The 22,205-nt window shown below is 31.0% G+C and overlaps 1 protein-coding gene across 6 annotated transcripts in view; it reads left to right on the top strand.

The window, feature by feature from the left end:
- The window catches only part of LOC114326607 (neuronal synaptobrevin), a 76,482-nt gene that overhangs the window by 18,287 nt on the left and 35,990 nt on the right, over positions 1-22,205 (top strand). For 3 of the 6 annotated variants that reach the window (XM_028275026.2, XM_028275024.2, XM_028275025.2), the window contains exon 4: positions 2,176-2,227. In XM_028275026.2, the coding sequence (XP_028130827.2) occupies positions 2,176-2,227 (52 nt within the window). The other 3 variants (XR_003651868.2, XM_028275028.2, XM_028275027.2) reach the window with 3 other exon arrangements.

Genomic DNA, 22,205 nt, shown 5'->3' with positions numbered 1-22,205 from the left:
AGAACCATATTTCGAAAGCCTCAATGCGATTTAGATAAGTAGATCGATTTTATTCACAGTCCAAGACTCGACATCATACAGTAAGACCGAGAACACTTACTTTGGAGAAGGAATTCTGTTTTATGTTTCATTCCGTTATTCAATTATCAACAGGACACAATACTCACTATTTATTTTCAATCGTAATTATCTCTTTCTTAAAAAAAGGCGACACCAGGCGAAGTCTCAAGGAGGGGGCAATTGACCCCATTGACCCCTCCTTGGATCCGCGCCTGAGACAGACAAAGAACAAGTGAAGTATATAAAAACGTTTTAAAATAGATTAATTTAATCCTGACGGTCTAAAGTCTCACCTGACAATACAATGTAAGGTGGGCGCCTATGCAGAAAGCATGGCATGTTATGAAGAAGAAGAAGAAGTAGATGAGTACTGTTCAGCACTTGCCGCGGCATAGAGGACATAACGGGATTAAAAAAACTGTAGATGAACTGTATTGGTAGAACAAATTATGTTGAAAGGCAAAGCTTCTTTGATAGCATAAATTTTGTTTTCACTATCACAGCACCAACTACACTCCTAGCCAAAAGAACTGGGACACCTTAAAAATGAGTCATTTTTGATCTGTCGAATCTCCTAAACCTGTTGTCCGATTTTAATGATTTTTTAATATGTTATAGCCCTATTCTCTAAGAATATGGATGTAGTAATAGTGTTGCTGAACAGGTAAATGTTATTGTATACCGGGTGTAACAATAATACTGTGTTTTTTCCTGAAAGTTCGTAACACCCTGTAGAACATTATAGCATTTAAAAAATATTAAAATTAAAACTTTATTGTAGCCCTAGCCTTTCTTAACATTCTGCTTTTTAACTCATTCACTTATGTTGGATAATGAAAAAGTTAGGTACTTTGACAACTAGCCATGCTCTTCATCAATACAGGGTGTTTCTAAATAAGTGCGACAAACTTTAAGGGGTAATTCTGCATGAAAAAATAATGACAGTTTGATTTATAAAAATATGTCTGCAAATGCTTCGTTTCAGAAATACCGGATGTTAAATTTTTTCTTACACACTAACGATTTATTTATTGCTCTAAAACCGGTTGAGATATGCAAATGAAATTTGGCGGGTTGTAAGAGTCAGTTATTGCGCATTTTTTGACATACAATTATGTATTTTGTATTCACCATTGCATTATATTGCATTATATTCACCATGTGCATACGGGTCATATTACCCGTATGCACGCCAATGGCGAATATAAAATTTTAAATTGTAGGTCAAAAAATGTGAAATAACTACCTCTTAAAACCTACCAAATTTCATTTGCATATCTCAACCGGTTTTAGAGCAATAAATAAATCGTCAGTTTGTAAGAAAAAATTCAATATCCCGTATCTCGGAAACGAAGCATTTGGGGACATATGTTTATAAAGCAAACTGTCATTATTTGTTCATGTAGAATTAACCCTTAAAGTTTGTTGCACTTATTTAGAAACACCCTGTATTGATGAAGAACATGGCTGGTTGTCAAAGTACCTAACTTTTTCATTATCCAACATAAGTGAATGAATCAAAAAACAAAATGTTAAGAAAGGCTAAAGCTACAATTGAGTTTTAATTTCAATATTTTTTAAATGCTAGAATATTCTACAGGGTGTTATGAAATTTTAGGAAAAGACACTGTATTATTGTTACACCCGGTATACAATGACATTTACCTGTTCAGCAACCCTATTACTACATACATATTCTTAGAGAGTAAGGCTATAACATATTAAAAAAATCACTAAAATCGGACAACAGGTTTAGGAGATTCGACAGATCAAAAATGACCCATTTTTAAGGTGTCCCAGTTTTTTTTGCCAGGAGTGTAGTATATCTAGATACTTATTATAGTATTATATTGTGATATAGTCGGTTCGCTAAACTCAGACACAACTGCCTAGTGATTTTAGTAGGTAATTTTTTTGGTTTTTGCCAATTTTGACAAATTTGGCAAAATTACTAACTATTTAGTAATTACTAACTGTTTAGTAATGATTTTTTTTTGCCAATTTTACCAAATTGGCAAAATTACTTACTAAAATCACTAGCCAGTTGTATCTGAGTTTAGCGAACGGACTATAATTACATTTCCATGCGTATTATTCATTATCTTTTTGTTTCAGATGATGATAATAATGGGTGTTATTGGTCTTGTAATCTTAATAATCATAGTCAGTGAGTATACCTAATATTTATTTCTATTTTTAATCTCATCATATCCTTCTAACACTCACCTTCATCATACCTACTAATATGTAAGATTAATCATTCAAGGAAAGTTAATACTAAATATCATCAAGCTATATCTAATTTGGTGGGTTTAGGGATCAGTGTGGTGGTATTGTAACAGATAAAAGTGTACCTTTATATGACACAATTGTAAAAGTGACCGGAAGGAAAACGTGAAGTCGATATTTGAACTCTTCATGTAATTTGCATCGATTTATATACGATTTCACATATTTTGAGTCATTTTTACCAAACTTCCGGTCATCAATTTTTTAACCGCAAGTGATATAAAAACCGGAAGTGTATATTTCTTCTCGTATTGTGAAGGCGCGTCGAATAATATACCGCTTATCCTGTTTTGGCGACTTTAAAATATTATGTCCGGTTGCAACTTCCGAAACGGAAGTACGAGGTCAAATTTCTCACTTTTAATACCACCCTTGGGTTATACCGAAACTTTCATTAGCCACCCCATTTGTCATTTTATCTGTTCGAATGACGGAGTAGTCCGAGTAGTTGCGTTTACGGGCGGGCAAACAGATATGGATAATTCAAATTTGTCACATTTTTATGTTGTAAAATGGGTGACTTACACTAAAAATACCATGGACGGCTATGCTGACAAATGTGGCAGCACTTAAGAGAGCAAATGCTGCTCGCGAGCTGCTGGATTATCAAATGTAGAAAGATAGCCTATTTTCTTTCGCCATGTTAATCACGAACGTCAAGGGGACTTGATAGGGCCCGTTAAGAAGAAGAAAATGGGTGAAAACCATATTAAGATCCACTATCAGTTATTCAACATCAGAGTTCAATTTGGAGCACTTTTTGTAAAACATATTCATTATTTTCAAACTAACTTGCCAAGAAACCCGAAAAAATCTTCGAAAGTTGTGAAAAAAAAATCTAAAAGACGGCACATTATTGTACCAAAAACACATTAAAAATTCTGTTTATGGTGTTTATGAGACAGTTATCTGTCACCTGGCTAACACCTCCATCTTGATTGCAGATTTTCAATGTGTTTTTTGTGGAATCTTTGAAGGTACGTATCCATTATGTTGGTGCTCCGTGTAGCTGCTCTCCTCATAGTGGGTACGTTGGTGCTCCCGCTCGGCACTCACCCTCGGTGATTCAATCGGTTTGTGGTTTATATGTAGAAGAGCGCATGCCGTATCTATTGGAGCAGTTACACGGAGCACCAACCTAATGAATACGTACCTTAAGAGTGCTGTCTTTTTGATGTTCTTTTTTTCGAAAATTTCGAAGTTTTGGGATTCACCAATGGGATTCCTCTTTAGTGATCAGCGGAAAGGGCTCAGCTAGGAATTAAATAGGTAATTTACACAATTTTTGAAATTATAAAAGCAGGTAAAGCCAGAGGGATGAACTACAATGAAAATAAATACCAAAAAAAAAGGATAGAAACAGAGAATACCACATCAATACAACACAACAAAAAATCGAACACCTTAGCGAGTAAGATCACGGGGTCCCATTTCGGCTGACTATAATCCTTTAGCCCTTTATGATACCCAGGTACATTTTAAAAACTACCCAGGTCGGCTTGAAGATTAACAGGTGGATATTAGTACCCCATTAGTAGGTATAATAATAATTTTATCTTGGAATTTTATAGATTAGGGGAAATTTCTTATTAACATAGTGTACAGTAAGGGAAAAAACTCCTTACTGTATAATATAATATGTATCAAAAGATGTATATAATTTTAAATAATTTCAGTTGTTACAAAATATATTGTTTCTAAATATGCAAACAAAACTAAGGCTTGATGGATTCGTCCGTTACTTGATGGAAGTTCATTTTATCTAACAATAAAACTCTGAAAACGTTTGTTTTCTATACTTCCACAAAATTTATTATAACTAAGTGACTACAGCTGAGAAAGGCACTCCGCCGAAACAGCTGTAGTCACTTAGTTATAATAAATTTTGTGGAAGTATAGAAAACAAACGTTTTCAGAGTTTTATTGTTAGATAAAACTAAGGCTGGTGAAGACAGTTTGTTTGTATAACCTCGTAGACGATCACGTATAGTTTTACTTTTCAAAGTTCAAATTATAAGGAAATATAAATAGCCCACAGAGGGATTGAGATAGGATACTTGTAGTACTGTTATTATTCAGATCGTTACTATGCTAGTGAGCCGTCCTGTGAGAAGGGTGTCCTAAAGGACTACCCCGCGAAACAACATCTTATGTTGATTGATGTTGTAAATCGTAAATAAAGTTATAAAGTTAGAGTCAGTATTTCAACTCGACATTCAACCCTCGCAAGATTATCATGGCATTATAACAACGTAACAATACCAACATAACATGGCGACCCTGCCAGGATACAAACAAAACTGTCTTAATCAGCCTTCGTTTTGTTTGCATATTTAGAAACAATATCTTTTGTAACAACTGAAATAATTTAAAATTATATAAATCTTTTGATACATATTATATTATACAGTAAGGAGTTTTTTTCCCTTACTGTACAAGTTATTCTATAAATGTATTTTTTTCATTTAGATGTAAAATTATTTAATAGTAACAATTAATATCCCATGATCCGAGCTCGTATATTTTATATCGGGCAGTTTTAATATTTGCGCCGACTTGGGACATTTTAAAAGACCAATCTTTAATTATTATTTCAATAAATGTGTTACGACGACTGTCAACTATAGAGTCAACGAGGTGGAAGCTTAAACCAAGTGTTTGATAACACGAAATTTTCTATTCGACAGCATTGTATCAAAGTTTTTCACTGCGTTCTCTCACAATATCTTCTTCTTTCTCTTTTTATTGGCTTGCATATACCTGTGCATCTGCCAGCTCTCAAACTATAGTCACTAACAAGATTTTTAACTGTCAAAATTACAAATCTTATTTTTCCGGTCCATCCTTTATTCCCTACTTATTTTAAACTTTAATTTACGTCTAGAAGAGCTTCTCAATACTATTTTTTACATACTAGCATACTCTGCTAGACTACTTCACAGATCACCTTCCTCTATCTGTGGTCTCTGTGGAATACTTACAAAATCTCATCACAATCTACGAAATAATGGAATACATTACTGAAAACATTATGGGTGCAGATCGGACATTGTTGCGTAATTGACTATGAAATTAAAATAGTCTAATATTTTTAGGCTTCATTTTTGAAGTGAATACTTCTTATCGCTCGGTATGGAATTTTGACAGGATTAAAATCGTATTTTCCGTCATTCAAAAATTGTGACGTGAATGGTAACCTTGCGGTATACCGTAATATACAGATGTATACACTTTTTACACAATTTTAAACAAATTATACCTATAGGTACGTTATAAAAATAATATTTTTAATATCGAATAAAAGAATTATAACAAATTGTGTTATATTCAAATAATAATAAAGTGTTTATGTGTCAATATAGCATATATTGTTTACGTTTGAGTTTGACAGATCCGTCAATTATTACTTAATAAAATATAAATATCATTTGATGGGAATTATCTGATCCTCGTAAATTATAATTGCTCCAGTAATATTAGATATACAGAGGACATACACAGTTTGACAAACTATATTAAAGGTCTAACAAAAGAAATATTTTTAAAAATCCGTTACTTTACCACCACACCGACATTTTTTTGGGGTATTTTTGTTTGAATTCTAAAACCTACTAACAACATTTTGCTGCTGGCAGTAGCAAAAGCCCAACATGCCACCCGACTAACAAAAAACACGAGTTTAAAAAAATACGTGAAATTTAATAAATCGTTTTATTTTTTCTTAGTGAACTTCATGTAACTCATGGGCCAAAAATTCGGTAATTCTGAATGAAATTTGTGTTTTGGTGTAAAGGCTTTCTGTCTGTCTTTCTGTCGTAGAAACCTTCGAAACAATAACTGTCTTCCCTCATCACCAAACTTTAATTGTAATATAACTATTTCTTTGTCGCATAATGTAAGTAGCAGAAAGAAGTCATCCGTTGAAGAACTTATCTCCAAAATGTCTTAAATCCATAAAATAATGAAACTCAGAACAGAATTATAACAAAAGTAATTAAGATTAAGATACAACTTTTATTTGGGAATAGGTCTAATGTTTCATAAATTATATTGTAAATCTTTATACAGATGTGTAAAAATCTTGAGGCTTTGGAAGTGCTAAAATTCAAATCATATGACCTGAATATAAGACATTTTGGGAACGAAAAAGTACTTATTTAATATGATTAATATCGGTTAAATTTTAATAAATAAACTGAAATATTGGATAATTAATGAAAATTGTGTACTTATTTTAGTTTACAATAAGTAATGTTATTTTTAGTTTACAAAAGAGCTCTTAAAAGTTACTTAATCTTTAAAAGTCTTATGACTCTTTTTTGTTTCGTATAGATGTCGCTGCTAGCGTGGTTAGGCCTGTTATGTTACAGCGGCCAAATAAATTGCATTTTATTTGAGTTTGATATTCTAGGCGCCAGAGGGGTCACCGTGTTCTTTTCAATTCTGATGGACAAACTCAACGGTTTCTTATAGACTTTTGGCTGCTGATTAAGAATTTCGAGGGTGGATTTTGATCCGAGTGGTCAAAAAATTGTTATAAACAATTTAATTGTTTATAAGGCTCTGGCTCATAAACTAAAAGAGATAAAAAAATGTTTCAAATAAAATTTATTCCTTAATAAAAAACGAAGAAAAAAACGTTTACTAAACTTAAATCCAACAATCAGAACTAAAGATATTGTAAAATTAGTGCACAATGCAAATTGGAAAAAAAATTATTTTTCGAAGCTTTATCAATCGTAACTCGGCTCTTCTACGCACGAAAATGAGCCTTAGAAGATCTCATTTTAAAGTTTAATTAATAGGCTTCCAAACAAAATTTATTAAATTACTTTATCTTCATTTTTTAAAGTTATACCCATTTGAAGTTATTATTTTCTTAAAAAAATTGTAGGTACATTAATTTGTTCATAAGGGTTTCAAGCAAATTTGAGCTATAAACGTTTATACTTTAATTAACAATAATGATAGAAGAACTCAAAAGGAATAATTTGAGCTTATTAAAATGTTCGTAAGTTTATTTTTGGCCAAGATATCGATATTTTATTGGCGCGCTGTGAGGCGCAAGATCGGCTCACAGTCAAGTAAGTGACGTAATTCATAGCCAAAATATCGATATCTTTGCCAAAAATAAACTTATGAACATTTTCGTAAGCTCAAAATGTCCCTTTTGAGTTCTTCTATCATTATTGTTAATTAAAGTATAAATAACCATACTGAAGTAAAAACTTCTTTTGTATATTGGTATAAAAAGTTTTATTAAAAAACATAAAAGTCCTCCAAAAGGATTTGCAAAACGTTTTCAATCTGAATCAGATCATCCTCAGTGCGTTCTGCTTCATAAAAGAAACTAGCAACTTATTTAAAAAGGTTACATCGATTTAAATGGTTTACATAATAATTAAGTGATATTTGTAGCGACTCCAAGTCGATGTTACAAGATGAAATGTGCTAGGAGTGCTCAAAGGGCAACATGGTTCCCTGCTCGTTAAGAACTCGTGGTTCTTGCCAGTTCAATGGACACAGACCAACTCAAAACTGATGAAAAAAAAAAAAAAAAAAAAAAAAAAAAAAAAAAAAAAGTCCATTGAACTGGCAAGAACCACGAGTTCTTAACGAGCAGGGAACCATGTTGCCCTTTGAGCACTCCTAGCACATTTCATCTTGTAACATCGACTTGGAGTCGCTACAAATATCACTTAATTATTATGTAAACCATTTAAATCGATGTAACCTTTTTAAATAAGTTGCTAGTTTCTTTTATGAAGCAGAACGCACTGAGGATGATCTGATTCAGATTGAAAACGTTTTGCAAATCCTTTTGGAGGACTTTTATGTTTTTTTAATAAAACTTTTTATACCAATATACAAAAGAAGTTTTTACTTCAGTATGGTTTTTTAACTATGGTATACAGCCAGCTACGGGGACTTTCCCATTGATTTTGTTTAAAGTATAAATGTTTATAGCTCAAATTTGCTTGACACCCTTATAAACAAATTAATGTACAATTTTTTTAAGAAAATTATAACTTCAAACGGGTATAACTAAAAAAAATGAAGATAAAGTAATTTAATAAACTTTGTTTGGAAGTATATTAATTAAGTTTTAAAATGAAACCTTCTAAGGCTCATTTACATGCGTAGAAGCCGAGTTACGATCGATAAAGTTTCGAAAGATACTTATTTTGCAATTTACAATTTGCATTGTGCATTAATTTTACAATATCTTTAGTTCTAATTGTTGGATTTAGGTTTAGTAAACGTTTTTTTCTTCGTTTTTTATTAAGGAACAAATTTTATTTGAAACATTTTTTTATCTCTTTTAGTTTATGAGCCAGAGACTTATAAACAATTAAATTGTTTTTTAATAATTTTTGACCACTCGGATCGAAATCCACCCTCGAAATTCGTAATCAGCAGCAAAAAATCCATAAGAAACCGTTGAGTTTGTCCATCAGAATTGAAAAGGACACGGTGACCTCTATTTGGCGCCTAGACTATGAAATACCACAGATGCTCCTGACGAGAGTTGAATAACTCGAAACACGTGTGGACCAATGGTGATGTTTTAACTGAAAGGAAATGCAATTATGTACTTTTATAATATATTACAATAAAAAAATATTTACTCTTATATTTTAATAATAATAGTTTTGCTGTAAACCGAAAACTAGAGACGTCTTTTAGTTCAATTCATTCTGAAACCGCTCTCTGAATGAATTGAAATATTATTATGATGTCTCTAATTTTCGATTCACAGCGGAACTATTATTTATTTCTATTAGTATATGTACTAATAGAAAGTTTTATTTTAATATTATTTTTAATTTTATTGAGGTAAAATTAATGCATTTTTTATAGTTTACTTTTTTCTGTGAACATTGATTTTTCTTCTTTTTGAAGATGATTTTGAAACAAGCAGCTCAATTGAATTATGTTTAGAATAAAACTAGAGCACATACTATGAATATTTGATTAATATAAATGTTGACTTCAACTTAGATTATTAATTGATTTACTATCTACTTACATTGTGCGAATAACCTACCTTTTCAGATCTGCATGTTATCTTTTATCATATAATTTTGTGGTAATTAATTTTCTGTTAGTTGGTAGAATATTTTTCCTATACAAACATTTAACAGAAGCATGATTTGTGCCTAAGTGATATATTTTAAATGTAGGTGCTAGCTACTTTCTTCAAGTAAAGTACACATCTCACAAAAGACAGTTCCATTGATGAAATCAATAAATCAATATGTATTGAAATTTATTATAAAACAAATCGATACTATTCAGCTTAGTCATTCGAATCATAGGCAATTAAGAGTAAAGAATCGAATCATTAAAAGAAACGGTTCATCTTACCTCTAATATAATTTTTTAAATCTAGACACTGACTCAGTTCGAATATTTTTAAAATTAGGTGTTTTCAAATGAACTAATCAAAGCTCTGCTAAATGTTTGTATGCGAATATGACAGAGTAGTCTAAAAATGTTTGATGCATGCTTGGCATGGTTAAGTTGTTTTTAACCGAATTATTGTTTAATGTATCAAACTATTGGGTTTTTTACACCTTAACATTTATTAACAACATTTTTGATTTTTTCGAAGTAAATAATATCTGTTTCGGTTAATAAATTACACAGATTTGTAAAATTTTAATAATCAAAAACTTACGTGTTAACTTATTATGTTTTGCATGTTATGTATGTTAAGTAACAGCTGTTTACCTATTCAATATATTTTTTACTATAAATATGATCGACTACAAGCCACAACATAAATATACATTTAATAACCCCAGAGGCCAAAATTCAATGATCTACTTTTTAATCACCAATAGAAAACTGCACCCAAACCACATCGCATACTTGAAGAAAGAAAGAAGAAAATAAACAAATTCACACAAACATTATAAGATCTGAAACGTGGACAGAATACTTCAATAAATCTGTAAAATGACACCGATGTATACACCGAAGAATAAGACCAAAGTAACGCAGATATTCAAAGTAATCAAAGTATCAATAAAATAAAAGACAGAAAACTGCCAGGAACTGATGGTGTCAATAAGGAGCTTATTAAGTACTGTAGCTCAGAAATCGTGACAGAATTAACAAAGATATTTCGAAAAATAATGGTAGTATTGACTTAAATGGTCCTTGGGACACTGAAAAGAGCAGACCAATTGAGCGAACAGCTCCCGTTAGACAGCTGGTCAATCCCCTGTTTATGCTTTCAGCATCTTTCACTTCTCTCTACCAACACTATTTCCCGATAAAAATCTAAAAATATATCGCCATAGCTCAAAAAAGGCATAGTTATTAGAGAAACTGGCTAAAAAAGTTTAATCTTGCAATCTACATTGCTTTGGAACATATAGACCAAGTCCGAAGTCTTTAGTTTAAGCAATTTACTTATTGTAATTGTATAACAGATTGAAAATACACTGTCAAGTTAAAAAAATATTCAGACTTGACCCGGTACATTCGCCAAACTTTAAAAAAAATCAGTGCGGAGCTCTCGCTAAAATTTAAACTGTCAAAATTCTTTTAAATTTGATTGCAACATAGTAAAGTTAATAATATATTTAAATGGTACAAAGATATGGTACCGGGCCAGAGGAATGCAGAGCATGCATAAAAATACCAATAAACAAAAAGGATTAAAAACCAACCAACATAATTATAGAATAATAACGCTGCTACAGTCTACATCAATATTGTTAAAAAAATCGTGTAGCAGAAGTTAATTAATACCGTAGGTATTATCAGAAGAACAACAAAGATTCAGGATGTTCACATTACAGCCACTAGTAGAGAAGGCCATAGAGTTCAACAAACCTCTTTTCATATGCTTTGTGGATCTCACAATAGCTTTTGATACAGTCCAACTGAAAGACCTAATCCAAATTATACAGTTTTGAAACTATGTATTTATATAAGTTTTCGTACATGACTATATCAAATTGAATGATGTTTTTCTTATAATTAATGTTCCATTTTAACAAACTTAACTATTTAAGATAGCTTTTTCATCGCAGGTCTGTGTAATCTTTAACTTTAAATATAATATAGATCTCACTTTAAAAATAATGTACAAAATGTTTGTTATTAATTAATTAAATGTATTTAACATCCTAATTACTGGTTTTTTGTTTAATTTTGAGTAATTAGTGTATTTATAGTCATCTAAAACAACAAAAACTGTGTTATCTCCCAACACAGATGTTATTACATTTCTCATAAAAGTGTCAATAACATAATATAAATCAAGATAATGCATTAATTACTTAAATCAACTATTTGTAACAGTCCAAAAACGTTGGAAAATATTAATTGAAGTTTATATTCAAAATTAGAAATCAACCAAGATAAGTTATTACTTAAATTAAAAAAAGGGGGGTAAAAAAATATTTTCATCGGAAATACTGGATCAATGAAAAAAAAATGTGATACCGGAATAAGAACGAAAATATATAAGAAGAATGTAGATACAGAAGAAGAGCAATATAAAGATATTGTAATTTGTTGATGGAGTAACGCAAGGTTGACCATTGGCTTTCGTAGAATATTGAAAGGCGGTACAAAACATATCTAGATTGTAGCTGAGGAACTTTGATTAGTCGAATATTCTGGTCGAAATTTCCTGATCATGTTCAAACCTGCAGTCAATCCAGCTACCAAAATATATAAAGTGTTCCACTATTTCCATTTATTATCTAATTTGAGTACTGAGTCTTCGATATTAATTTTTTCGACCACCATCCATTTTGTTTTTGTTTCTTGCGTTGATTATCAAGCCCTTTGCAATACATTCGTTGTTTACAGCGTTCAACAGGTCTTCCTGTCTTCCTTCTTCAAACAGGCGTTTGAAGGTCTTCCAGACTCTGTGCCATATGTGAAATATGTGATAAGGGTACGGATTTATAAAAGGGTCAAAATAGTGAATAAGAGGGGTGATGCATAGCTTTTGAAACTATGTTTAGATAGTGAAAAGACAGATTTTGTTTATTATTCCTTCCATTTCGAGCAAAAGTTAGTACCTACATACAGTAGGAAAAATGAAAGAATACCCATGCGTCATCGATGATATGCATACGAATCAAATCAAAAATTTCTAGTCACAACAACGTCTAAACTAAGTTAATACTGTAAAAAAACGGATGTGACTACTCTCCGTACGATTTTTCGCTAAGTAAATGTGTCAAAAATTTTTTGTGATGTTATTCTTTTTCTGATAATACCTATATATTTATTGGTAATAAATGTTACTTTTACTACCGTAATTAATTATTTGATATGGATTAATAATACAAAAATAATGAGTAAGCAAATATAGTATTATGAATTTCTCCATGTTAAAATTGCCAGACGTAAATAGTAACAGGAATTTAAAAAATGTCGTTTATGTCAGCTGCATTTATGCCTGGTTGCACCAACAGATCTTAAGCTCCAGCTTAGGTAAGCTCTACCTATAGATAGGGCCTCCTTGAGTATCACTTACGTTGCACTATAATTTTAGATTCTTACCTTATTATCAATTATATCTATTATTATATTATGGTATTCTTATTTTAATATATTATAATTATATTATATTAATTCTTATGATATTCTCGACTTAAGCTTAAGATCTGTTGGTGCAACCGGGCATAAGTGACTTAAATGAAAGTACACTTAATGAATTCAGATCATTTTGGTATCCAGATCATTTTCCAGATATTATCTGCAAATAAATGTACATTCGTAAAAATATACTAATCTGTAATTTCATACACTATGATTGAAAAGTCAGAGTAATATGTACACGTTTGGCAAACTCATAGACAGAAGTTAACCATATTATATATATATATATATATATATATATATATATATATATATATATATATATATATATATATATTGACAGATGATTACTTACACATTTTATTGACTTATTTTAATTGAATAAATACTTACCCCACATAACAATTTCATGTTCTTAGTAGATTCATAGAACATACTTTTCAGAAAAAGTATATACTGAGAATGTGCGTAATTACCATTGCGAATGTGCAGAGCAGATACTGAGTATATACTACATTACAGTACTTAAACGTTCTATGTATATACTTAGAATGTACTACCGCACTTCTTTTCAGTATATACCAAGAATGTTCTTTTTAGAACATTCCAAGGACGTGCTATAAACCTTCTATGTGTATACTTAGAACATACTACCGCACATATTTTTAGTTTATACCAAGAAGGTACTTTTTAGAATATTCCAAGGAAGTGCTATAAACCTTCTATTTATATACTAAGAACGTACTACCGCACATCTTTGTATGGGAAGAATATTATATTTTTAAGAATATTCTAAGAAAGTGCTATTAAGTGCTATATTGCTTAGAAGTATGTTTTCAGCATCACCTAATCTCATCTTAGGTTCTACTGGTTCTACCAAATATCTATTTACATATTTTAATTGCAAATGAGACTAAAAATATTACTTAAAAAGTAAGTACATATTTATAAATTTTAGTTATTTATATAAATCATTATATAATATTTAGCTAAACTAAACTATGCATAATAAGTAACTAAAATTTATATAATACTTATATGTACTTACCTATTTAAGTAATATTGAGTAATATAGATTATATGTATTTTGAAGCACCGCAAACAAAATAAACAGATTATGTATGTTCTTTAGTCCTAGTCCTACTACTACATCATTCGCCTTCATCCTTAACACTGCATCTGCATAGATCCATAGATGATACAAATAATGAAATAATGCCTGTTTTCTTTTTCATATTTTACGGTTTTTTCCTATCCCTGATCCATTCAGGTAATAAGAATAGAAATGGTCAGAATATGATGGGGGGGAGGGTGGGGGGGTTATGAATGTATTGTGGAATAACAAAATCGGTGTTGCCAAACGGAGAGAAATTTCCCTTTTTGCGGGAATTTTCAACATAAAAGGTGATAAAGGGAAAAAGTTAACTCAAAAGGGAATTATTGTTTCAGTCCAAATTGTGAAATATTAAGAAAAAATCAAAATATTTGAAAATAATTCAACATCTTCTCAGATTTTGTAAACAGGAGGGAAGTTTTTTTTATAAAAGTGGGAATTTTTAAGGTAAGTTGACGGAAAAAGCTTACTCGACGGTTGGCAACGCCAAAGCCTCTGGTTGCTTTGGTTGTGCAGTTTGGCACGTTTTGGTTCTGCGAAATGGCCTATTGAATTGAATGTACCTAAATTCAAATTCCAAGGATGTAAAAATACTAATGATTCATGATAAACTCGAAATGGTAAAGTCACATAGATTAATAATATAGTATTACCGGATAGATAGGCAACTCACTGTAAAAATTTGGTTCCTTTCGCCACTTGCGACCGTAGTGTTAACTAATCACTATTTGGCGGGAAATTTAAATGGACAAGCATTAATTTCATCCGTTCAGCGCCTCTTGCGGGCCCTTTCGTTACTAATTAAAATATCTTCTTATAATCTCACCTATATTCTATATTATTAAAATAAAATACCAGAACTTACTAAGCTTGTTAAAGTATTTTATTTAAATAATATCTAAGTAATACTCATAAATTATTCGGAATTCCCAAGTTACAAAAATATGTTATTTTTGCTGTCAAATTTAGTAAGGAAAAGGGATATAAAAAAAGTTATGACAATGTTTTTCTAAATATAGGTACGTGTATTTATTTGTTGTTTCAGATAAAACATTTATAAACTAATTACTATTTACCTATCTATGCATTTTTCTAACTTTTCTATGATTTGTACACAACGGTACACAACAATAATAAACCATGTTCAGTTTTTTTATTAACACAACACAAAAGTTCTTTCGTTTAGTAACTAAAACAAAACTACACTTTATCAACGAAGGATAAGGAACCAACTTAAATTGAAATTACTAAGAACAAATCGTTAAAGGTAATACAATAAAAAATAAAAACTGTAAACTAATGGAAAATTTTTTCCACTAACTGTCATTACTTTTGACAGAATTGACATTGCCGAGTTAAGCCTCGTTTGATTATTTTATTTATGACATTCAGATATGGCGTTAACATAAATGATTGGTTAAAGTCTTCGTGAGCGAGATAGGCTGTCATTTCTCTTTATTAGCTGACGGTAGTGAAAGTGATGGGGGAAATTCCCCAGTTTGTTCATATAAGATTCCGGGGCATGGTAAAGTCATTTCAATTATGAAAACGAATTTTTAATAGTATCTATGTAAACGTTAATACAATTAGGGCCTGTTGTTCGAACGCTAATCAACAATGATCACTATCAAATATTTAATTACTGTGACCAAAACTGTCAATGTCAACTTATATTGGGTTGCTGAAAACGTAAATGATTATAATTATGAGATTAGTTAATCAATTAACATAACAATTATTAACATAATTTATTAAGTAATATCACAATTGTTTTCAGCAACCCAAACAAATTTGACATGACAGTAATTAAATATTTGATAATGATCATTGTTGATTAGCGTTCGAACAACCGGGCCTGTGAATGTTTAAACTTTTTTACCCTACAACAATTTTGAAATGAAATTCGTCCAATACTACCTACATACATAAATTTTATTAATTATGTATTCTAAAAAATAACGAAGTTGATAATCTATAAGGCTAATATTATACTTCCTATACATACAAATTATTTTTAAGATATTTTAAAAGTATCTACTTATAAGTATGTGTTAAGAATGTACTTATAAGTATGTGTTAAGAATATTCGATAAAGGTATATTCTAAGAATAAACCTTTACGAATATTCCGAGATCCTACGTACACGAATATACTTAGTATATTCGGTACGAGAATATACTGAATATACTGAAGTATATGCAAAGAACATGAAATTTAGAATGTTTTTTAAGGTAGATGCTATGCTTGTACTACACATATACTAAAAAGAATATACTCCGACGAATGTTGGTAGTATATGCTTAGAACATGATGCGAACATCATTGTTATGTGGGACCAAACCAAAAATACAATATAATATCAAAATAGCTTTTAAAAGAACTGAGTTTATTCAAGTAAATACGACTGATTATTAAAATTTATAAACTCTACCGAACCTAATCCAGTTTCACTGTCAAAGTGACAGAAACTGAATCTGTCAGATTATAGTTAACCAGCACGATTACTCGAATAGTAGTTTATACAATCATTATCTCTACTGATGTTGCATGTTTTTCTAAGAATGATATTAGAAGTACAGAAATAGTCAAGTGTGAGTTTAAATTTTCTATTAAATTAATATAAATACGTTGAACAATTGTATCGCCGTCTCACTCTGTCAATTATAAATATGTAACTGCGTATGTCTTGGATAACGTTTTTGCTTTGTAGACAACACTTAATAATCTATCTCTCGCGTTTTTTATTAATAGAAAAACGCAGCAAATTTAAAATATGTGCTTGATATGATCGTTCATGGGTATTCTTTCATTTTTCTGACTTGTATATACCATTTATTACATCTGAAGAACTTCCATACGTTAAGATAAGAAACAGATTATGATAATTTGAATGTAAAACAAATCAATATATGGATAGATTTTCTTTCGTGTAAATTTCAAACGTTTTTGGACAAACTTTTTTACTAACTTGTAACATTCACCACAATACAACTAAATTTCATTTTTACTCTCTTTGGATTTTTAGTAATTGAAAAAATTTTTATTTATATTGTTTCTTTTTTATTTTTTCTTATTAAAAACTACCTCATTTTTAACGTTTTTTAATTTTTATTTTCAGTCGGACTAGTTAAATACTTTAAATCGAAAAGCACCCAATAAAAGACGTATTTTAATAATATAAAAAATTTACTATCAATATTATAGTATATTTTATTTTTTCTATATATTTTACAAGGAAATGCATAGCATGTATGCACGTATGTGGCATGGTAGAGGTTCTTTAAAAGATAATTCAGGTAAGAAGAGACACTATGTTTTAAATTTACAGAAGTTTCTGAAAAAAAGATAAATAATTGCATTTTTTAAAGTGTTTACATAATTTTTAATTCGATAAGAAGATTAATCAATCCTATTGCAAGCCGTTTCTCATCATACACCGACATTACAGACTACTCGTAGGTACTACTGCTGCAGGACGCTTGTTATTTCTTATTTAAGTTTCGCGCGGTGTTGTTTTCTTAAAACTGAGACTACGATACGATGGCAATAAGGTCCTTTTTTCGGTTCAGTTAATTATATAAATTTCCTAAAGAAACAGATCAAATACAAAGCAAAATAATATGTACCTCAATCGGAGAAAGAAAATTGAAATGAAGATGTAAAAGGAATATAGAAAAATACACCAGATCTCACCAATACATCAAAATAGTGTCGTCGACATAAATTAGTTAGTATTTAGCACAAAATTCATTATCAAATTGATGGTAACTGTGATCTAGTTATTAAAACGTGTTTCTCCTTAACTTTTTCAGTAGTATTTTCTATGTGTGTTGTGTTTAGATTACCTGGAAGTTCACCGAATGCAATTCACAGACTACAAGTTCATAGAGAACAATTCACCGAGTGCGAAATTCAACACTACTCAATTTTTTAAAGAGATATTTAAATTTACACTGGTTTACACTGAATTTTACACTGGGGATTATTTGGTTATATGTTATTTTGAAAAAGTTCCTTCAATAGCTAATTAAATCATTGTTTCGATTGAATTCACAGTTGTGAACAAGCTTTGTTTTGCAGTTCTGTGAAAGAATAATCGATTTCACGTAAAAATCTTACACCTACAGGTTTTTCTTCTTCCTTAACTTTTACGTTCTAAAGCTTCACTGTTTCTTATTATTCTCCTGCAGTTTTTGCAGTAGTTCCTGGAGTTCGACTGGCTGTATATTGTCACCAATGTTGTTTAATTTTTACGCTGAAACAATCTTAAATGAAGTGTTGGAAAACGCAAAAGTGGGCATACTCATTAATGGTGTGCTTATGAACAATATCAAATACGCAGATGACACCTTGTTAATGAAAGGATCAATTGAACATCTTAAAGCGTTATTGAACCGAATGGTGGCGTTCTACGCGATATATGGACTCAAACTCAACGCAAGAAAAACAAAGTTTATGGTTACTAGTAAACAGGCAGTCGTAAATATAACGTAACAATTGGTAATGACTCAATTGAACGCTTATCTTGTATATCTGGGTATTCATATTAATGAAAGCTGGAACCCTAGTACAGAAATAAAAAGTAGAATTGCCAAAGCAAGAACAAGTTTTATGAAACTTAAGAAAATCCTGTGCAGTCATGATCACAATAATTCTAAATTATTTAGAACTTCGCATAGGAATAATTCGATGTTATATATTCCCAGTACTACTTTACGGGGTTGAAGCATGGACCCTGACAGAATCGCTTTTAAAAAACCTAGAAGCATTTGAGATTTGGGTCTACCGCCGTATTCTGAAGATCAGTTGGGTAGAAAGAGTCACAAACGAAAGGGTTTTGCAACGTTTGAATAAAAGTTGTGAAGTAGTGAACACGGTTAAAAGGCGTAAAATGGAATACTTTGGTCATACTTCACCTTGTCATGCAAGATAAAACAATGGGAAAAAGAAGTGTGGGCTGTCGTACAACTTCTTGGCTTAAAAAGCTACGCCAATGGTTTGGGAAAACTAGCACTGAACTATTTCGTGCGGCTGTAAATAAGACAATGATTGTTAATATGCTGGGCAACATGGGAGCCAACGATGGACAAGCGGTCTCGGCATCTTAAGAAGAACAAGACTATTCTTCGCCAACTATTTCTTTCCCTCGTATCTTCTTCACCTAAACCTTTCTGTCAATTTCTCTGCCTCAGTTCTTCATTTTCTCCTCGATTTTCCTCTATCTGTCATCCCATGAACTTCTAACAGCTTTATCCTTCATCCCACATATACCTCGTCCAATTTATTTACCGTTGCACGTCATCCGCGCTATAGCCTGTGACACGATACCAACACGAAATATCTAGGCGGTAGGTGTGTTCCCCTTTAGAATCATTCTAATTCTAAAAAAGAACACACCCACCGCCTAAATATTTCGTGTTGGTATCGTGTCACAGGCTATGGCGCGGATGACGTGCAACGGTAAGTAAATTGGACGAGGTATAGTTATCATTTGTACGTCTGACGTCATTAAACCATTGCAGTCTTTATTCTTGAATCTTTTTTGAGACTGTAGGCCTACTAGGTGGCCTACTAGGATGAACTAGCCACGTGTAAACCGCTCGTCGATGAGTTCCACTCGCTGAACTATCCTATAGCCGTGTAAATATTCTTGATATACAGACTGTTTGGATTTAAATTAGATATACACCCTTTAAATGGCAACAATGTGCGCTAGAGGTAAACATCATCAAGTGTATTGCCTATAGTTGTATTAGTTGTCGACGGCGGAGTATCAATTTCACAATCAAAATAGAGATGGCAATTTTGTTTAGTTTTTGAATATTCTTGGACAGTCGATCTTTGCATAATCGCTTAAATTATTCAATAATTTAATTAATAGCAATATTTTTTCACTAACTATACAGGGTGTAACAAAAATACAGGTCATAAATTAAATCACATATTCTTGGACCAAAAATAGTTCGATTGAACGTAACTTACCTTAGTACAAATATGCACACAAAAAAAGTTACAGCCCTTTGAAGTTACACGATAAAAATCGATTTTTTCCGATATATCGAAAACTATTAGAGATTTTTTAATTAGAATGGACACGTGGCATTGTTATGGCCGAAACATTTTAAAAATAAATAAATTATTATTGTGGTACCATTCATTAATCACAATGTTTTTAAAACTTTTTTGCCTCTTAATATTTTTCGATAAACCAGTTTTAATCGAAATGCGGCGTCTTTTTTAATATGTTTACATAAAAATTTTATGGGGGTTCTGTGCCTTTAAACCCCCCAAATGTTTGTGTACGTTCCAATTAAACTATTATTGCCGTACCATTAGTTAAACAGGATGTTTTTAAAACTGTTTTGCCTCTTAGTATTTTTCCGATGAGGCACCTTTTATCGAGATGTGGCTTCTTTTCTAATTGGTTCAAAATATTATCTCAAACTGTAATTTATAAAAAAAAAGAATGTGTGTGTACGCACGTAAGAAGTTATACTTCTACTACATATTATGTGATTTTTAAGACAATACCAAAAATTTAAAAAATAAAAGAATAAAACGCACACAAACACATTGAAAAATGCCACAAAGAAAAAATTATTTCTGAACGATATTAATTGTTGGCAAAAATTTTAAATACGCATTTTCTGAAAAAAAAAATATATAACAAATATACTTACAATCATAAAATGCATAAAAAAATAAAAAAAATAAAAACTGCATCGGGAATCGAACCCGTGAACTTCGCGGCGCTTTGATTCGTAATCGAAGCCTAGACTCACTCGTCCAATTCCACATTATTCGTCATGTGGAAAAATAGGGTAACTGAACGTTTTACTGTTTGACAGTTGTTTTGAATATAATTAAATTATGTAGTTTAAATTTTGTGGAAGAAAATATTAAAATATAACAAAACAGTAAGAAAACAATATATTAGATGAAGATTGGTAGAACTTTTGTTGGTAATCAAATTAAGTATGTAAATCAAAGCATTACATACCTACTAGATAAACAAATCTACGCCAAAAAATCATAATTTAAAAATAAAAATCGGACCTAATTTGGGATTTCTCTCTAAAATCCCCATTCTTGAGAAAATAAATGTATGTATTCCAACCTAATCCAAATGTATAATTACAATATGATTATAATAAAAACTACTTACCAAATTAGAATGAGTTTTCCTTGTCCAAAATAGTCCAAAAGTCCAAAAATATAGGTATATGAAAACTATTTAAAAAGGCAGTATAATTATTAACTAACTTTGTTTCTTTTCCCACAAATTTCAAAACGCAACAACCATAAATAATCAAACTACGTACAGCTGTGCCACAGCCGCCATATTGAATAATTTTTGACATGTCATTTGAACATCCAATCAGAACAAAGTTATAATGCGCATGCGCCGGGATCATAGGTTTTAACATATAAAAATTCACCCTCATATCGCCGGTAAAGAAGTATAACTTTAAAAATTTCATATTATTACCAGGTCTCTACAATCGTACATAACAGTATACAAATATGTGGTGGGTTTGACAAATATTCAAAATATCTCGATAAAAACTAGCTTTTCCAAAAAGTACTAGGACGTAAAAACGTTTTAAAAACATTGTGTTTAACTAATGGTATGATATGTTAAACAGTAAATGGTTAAGTTCAATTAGTTACCACTATAAACAGCCCGGATTAACCGATAATAGTATAAAAGGCTCGGTTTCAGGTAAAATTTATTTCAGGCTTTATTATGGGAGTACCGTCTAGAGTCAGAGTTAATTGCAAAAGACCAACTCTGTCTACCTCGGTGGCTTATCGCTCCGGGTGGGTCTTAACAATGGGCCAGGTCAGATAAATTTAATAATATTTACGACCGCACTAATTGAACTCAAACCAATTACTGTTGAACAAACTCATACCACAATAATAATTTAATTGGAACCTACAAAATAGTTTGGGGGGGTTTAAGGGAACAAAACCCCATAAAATTTTTATGGGATGCACAAATTTAACTGTAATTTATTTTTAAAATGTTCCTGTCATAAGAATGGCATGTGTCTATTTTCATTAAAAAATCTTTAATAGTTTTCGATATATCGGAAAAAATTGATTTTTATCTTGTAACTTCAAAGAGCTGTAACTTTTTTTGTGTGCTCATGTGGAATAAGGT

Source organism: Diabrotica virgifera, chromosome 3, assembly GCF_917563875.1.
Source record: "Diabrotica virgifera virgifera chromosome 3, PGI_DIABVI_V3a".
NCBI classification, from domain to species: domain Eukaryota; kingdom Metazoa; phylum Arthropoda; class Insecta; order Coleoptera; family Chrysomelidae; genus Diabrotica; species Diabrotica virgifera.
Note: the sequence above shows the minus strand (reverse complement) of the source record. Positions and strands in the feature narration are given on the sequence as shown.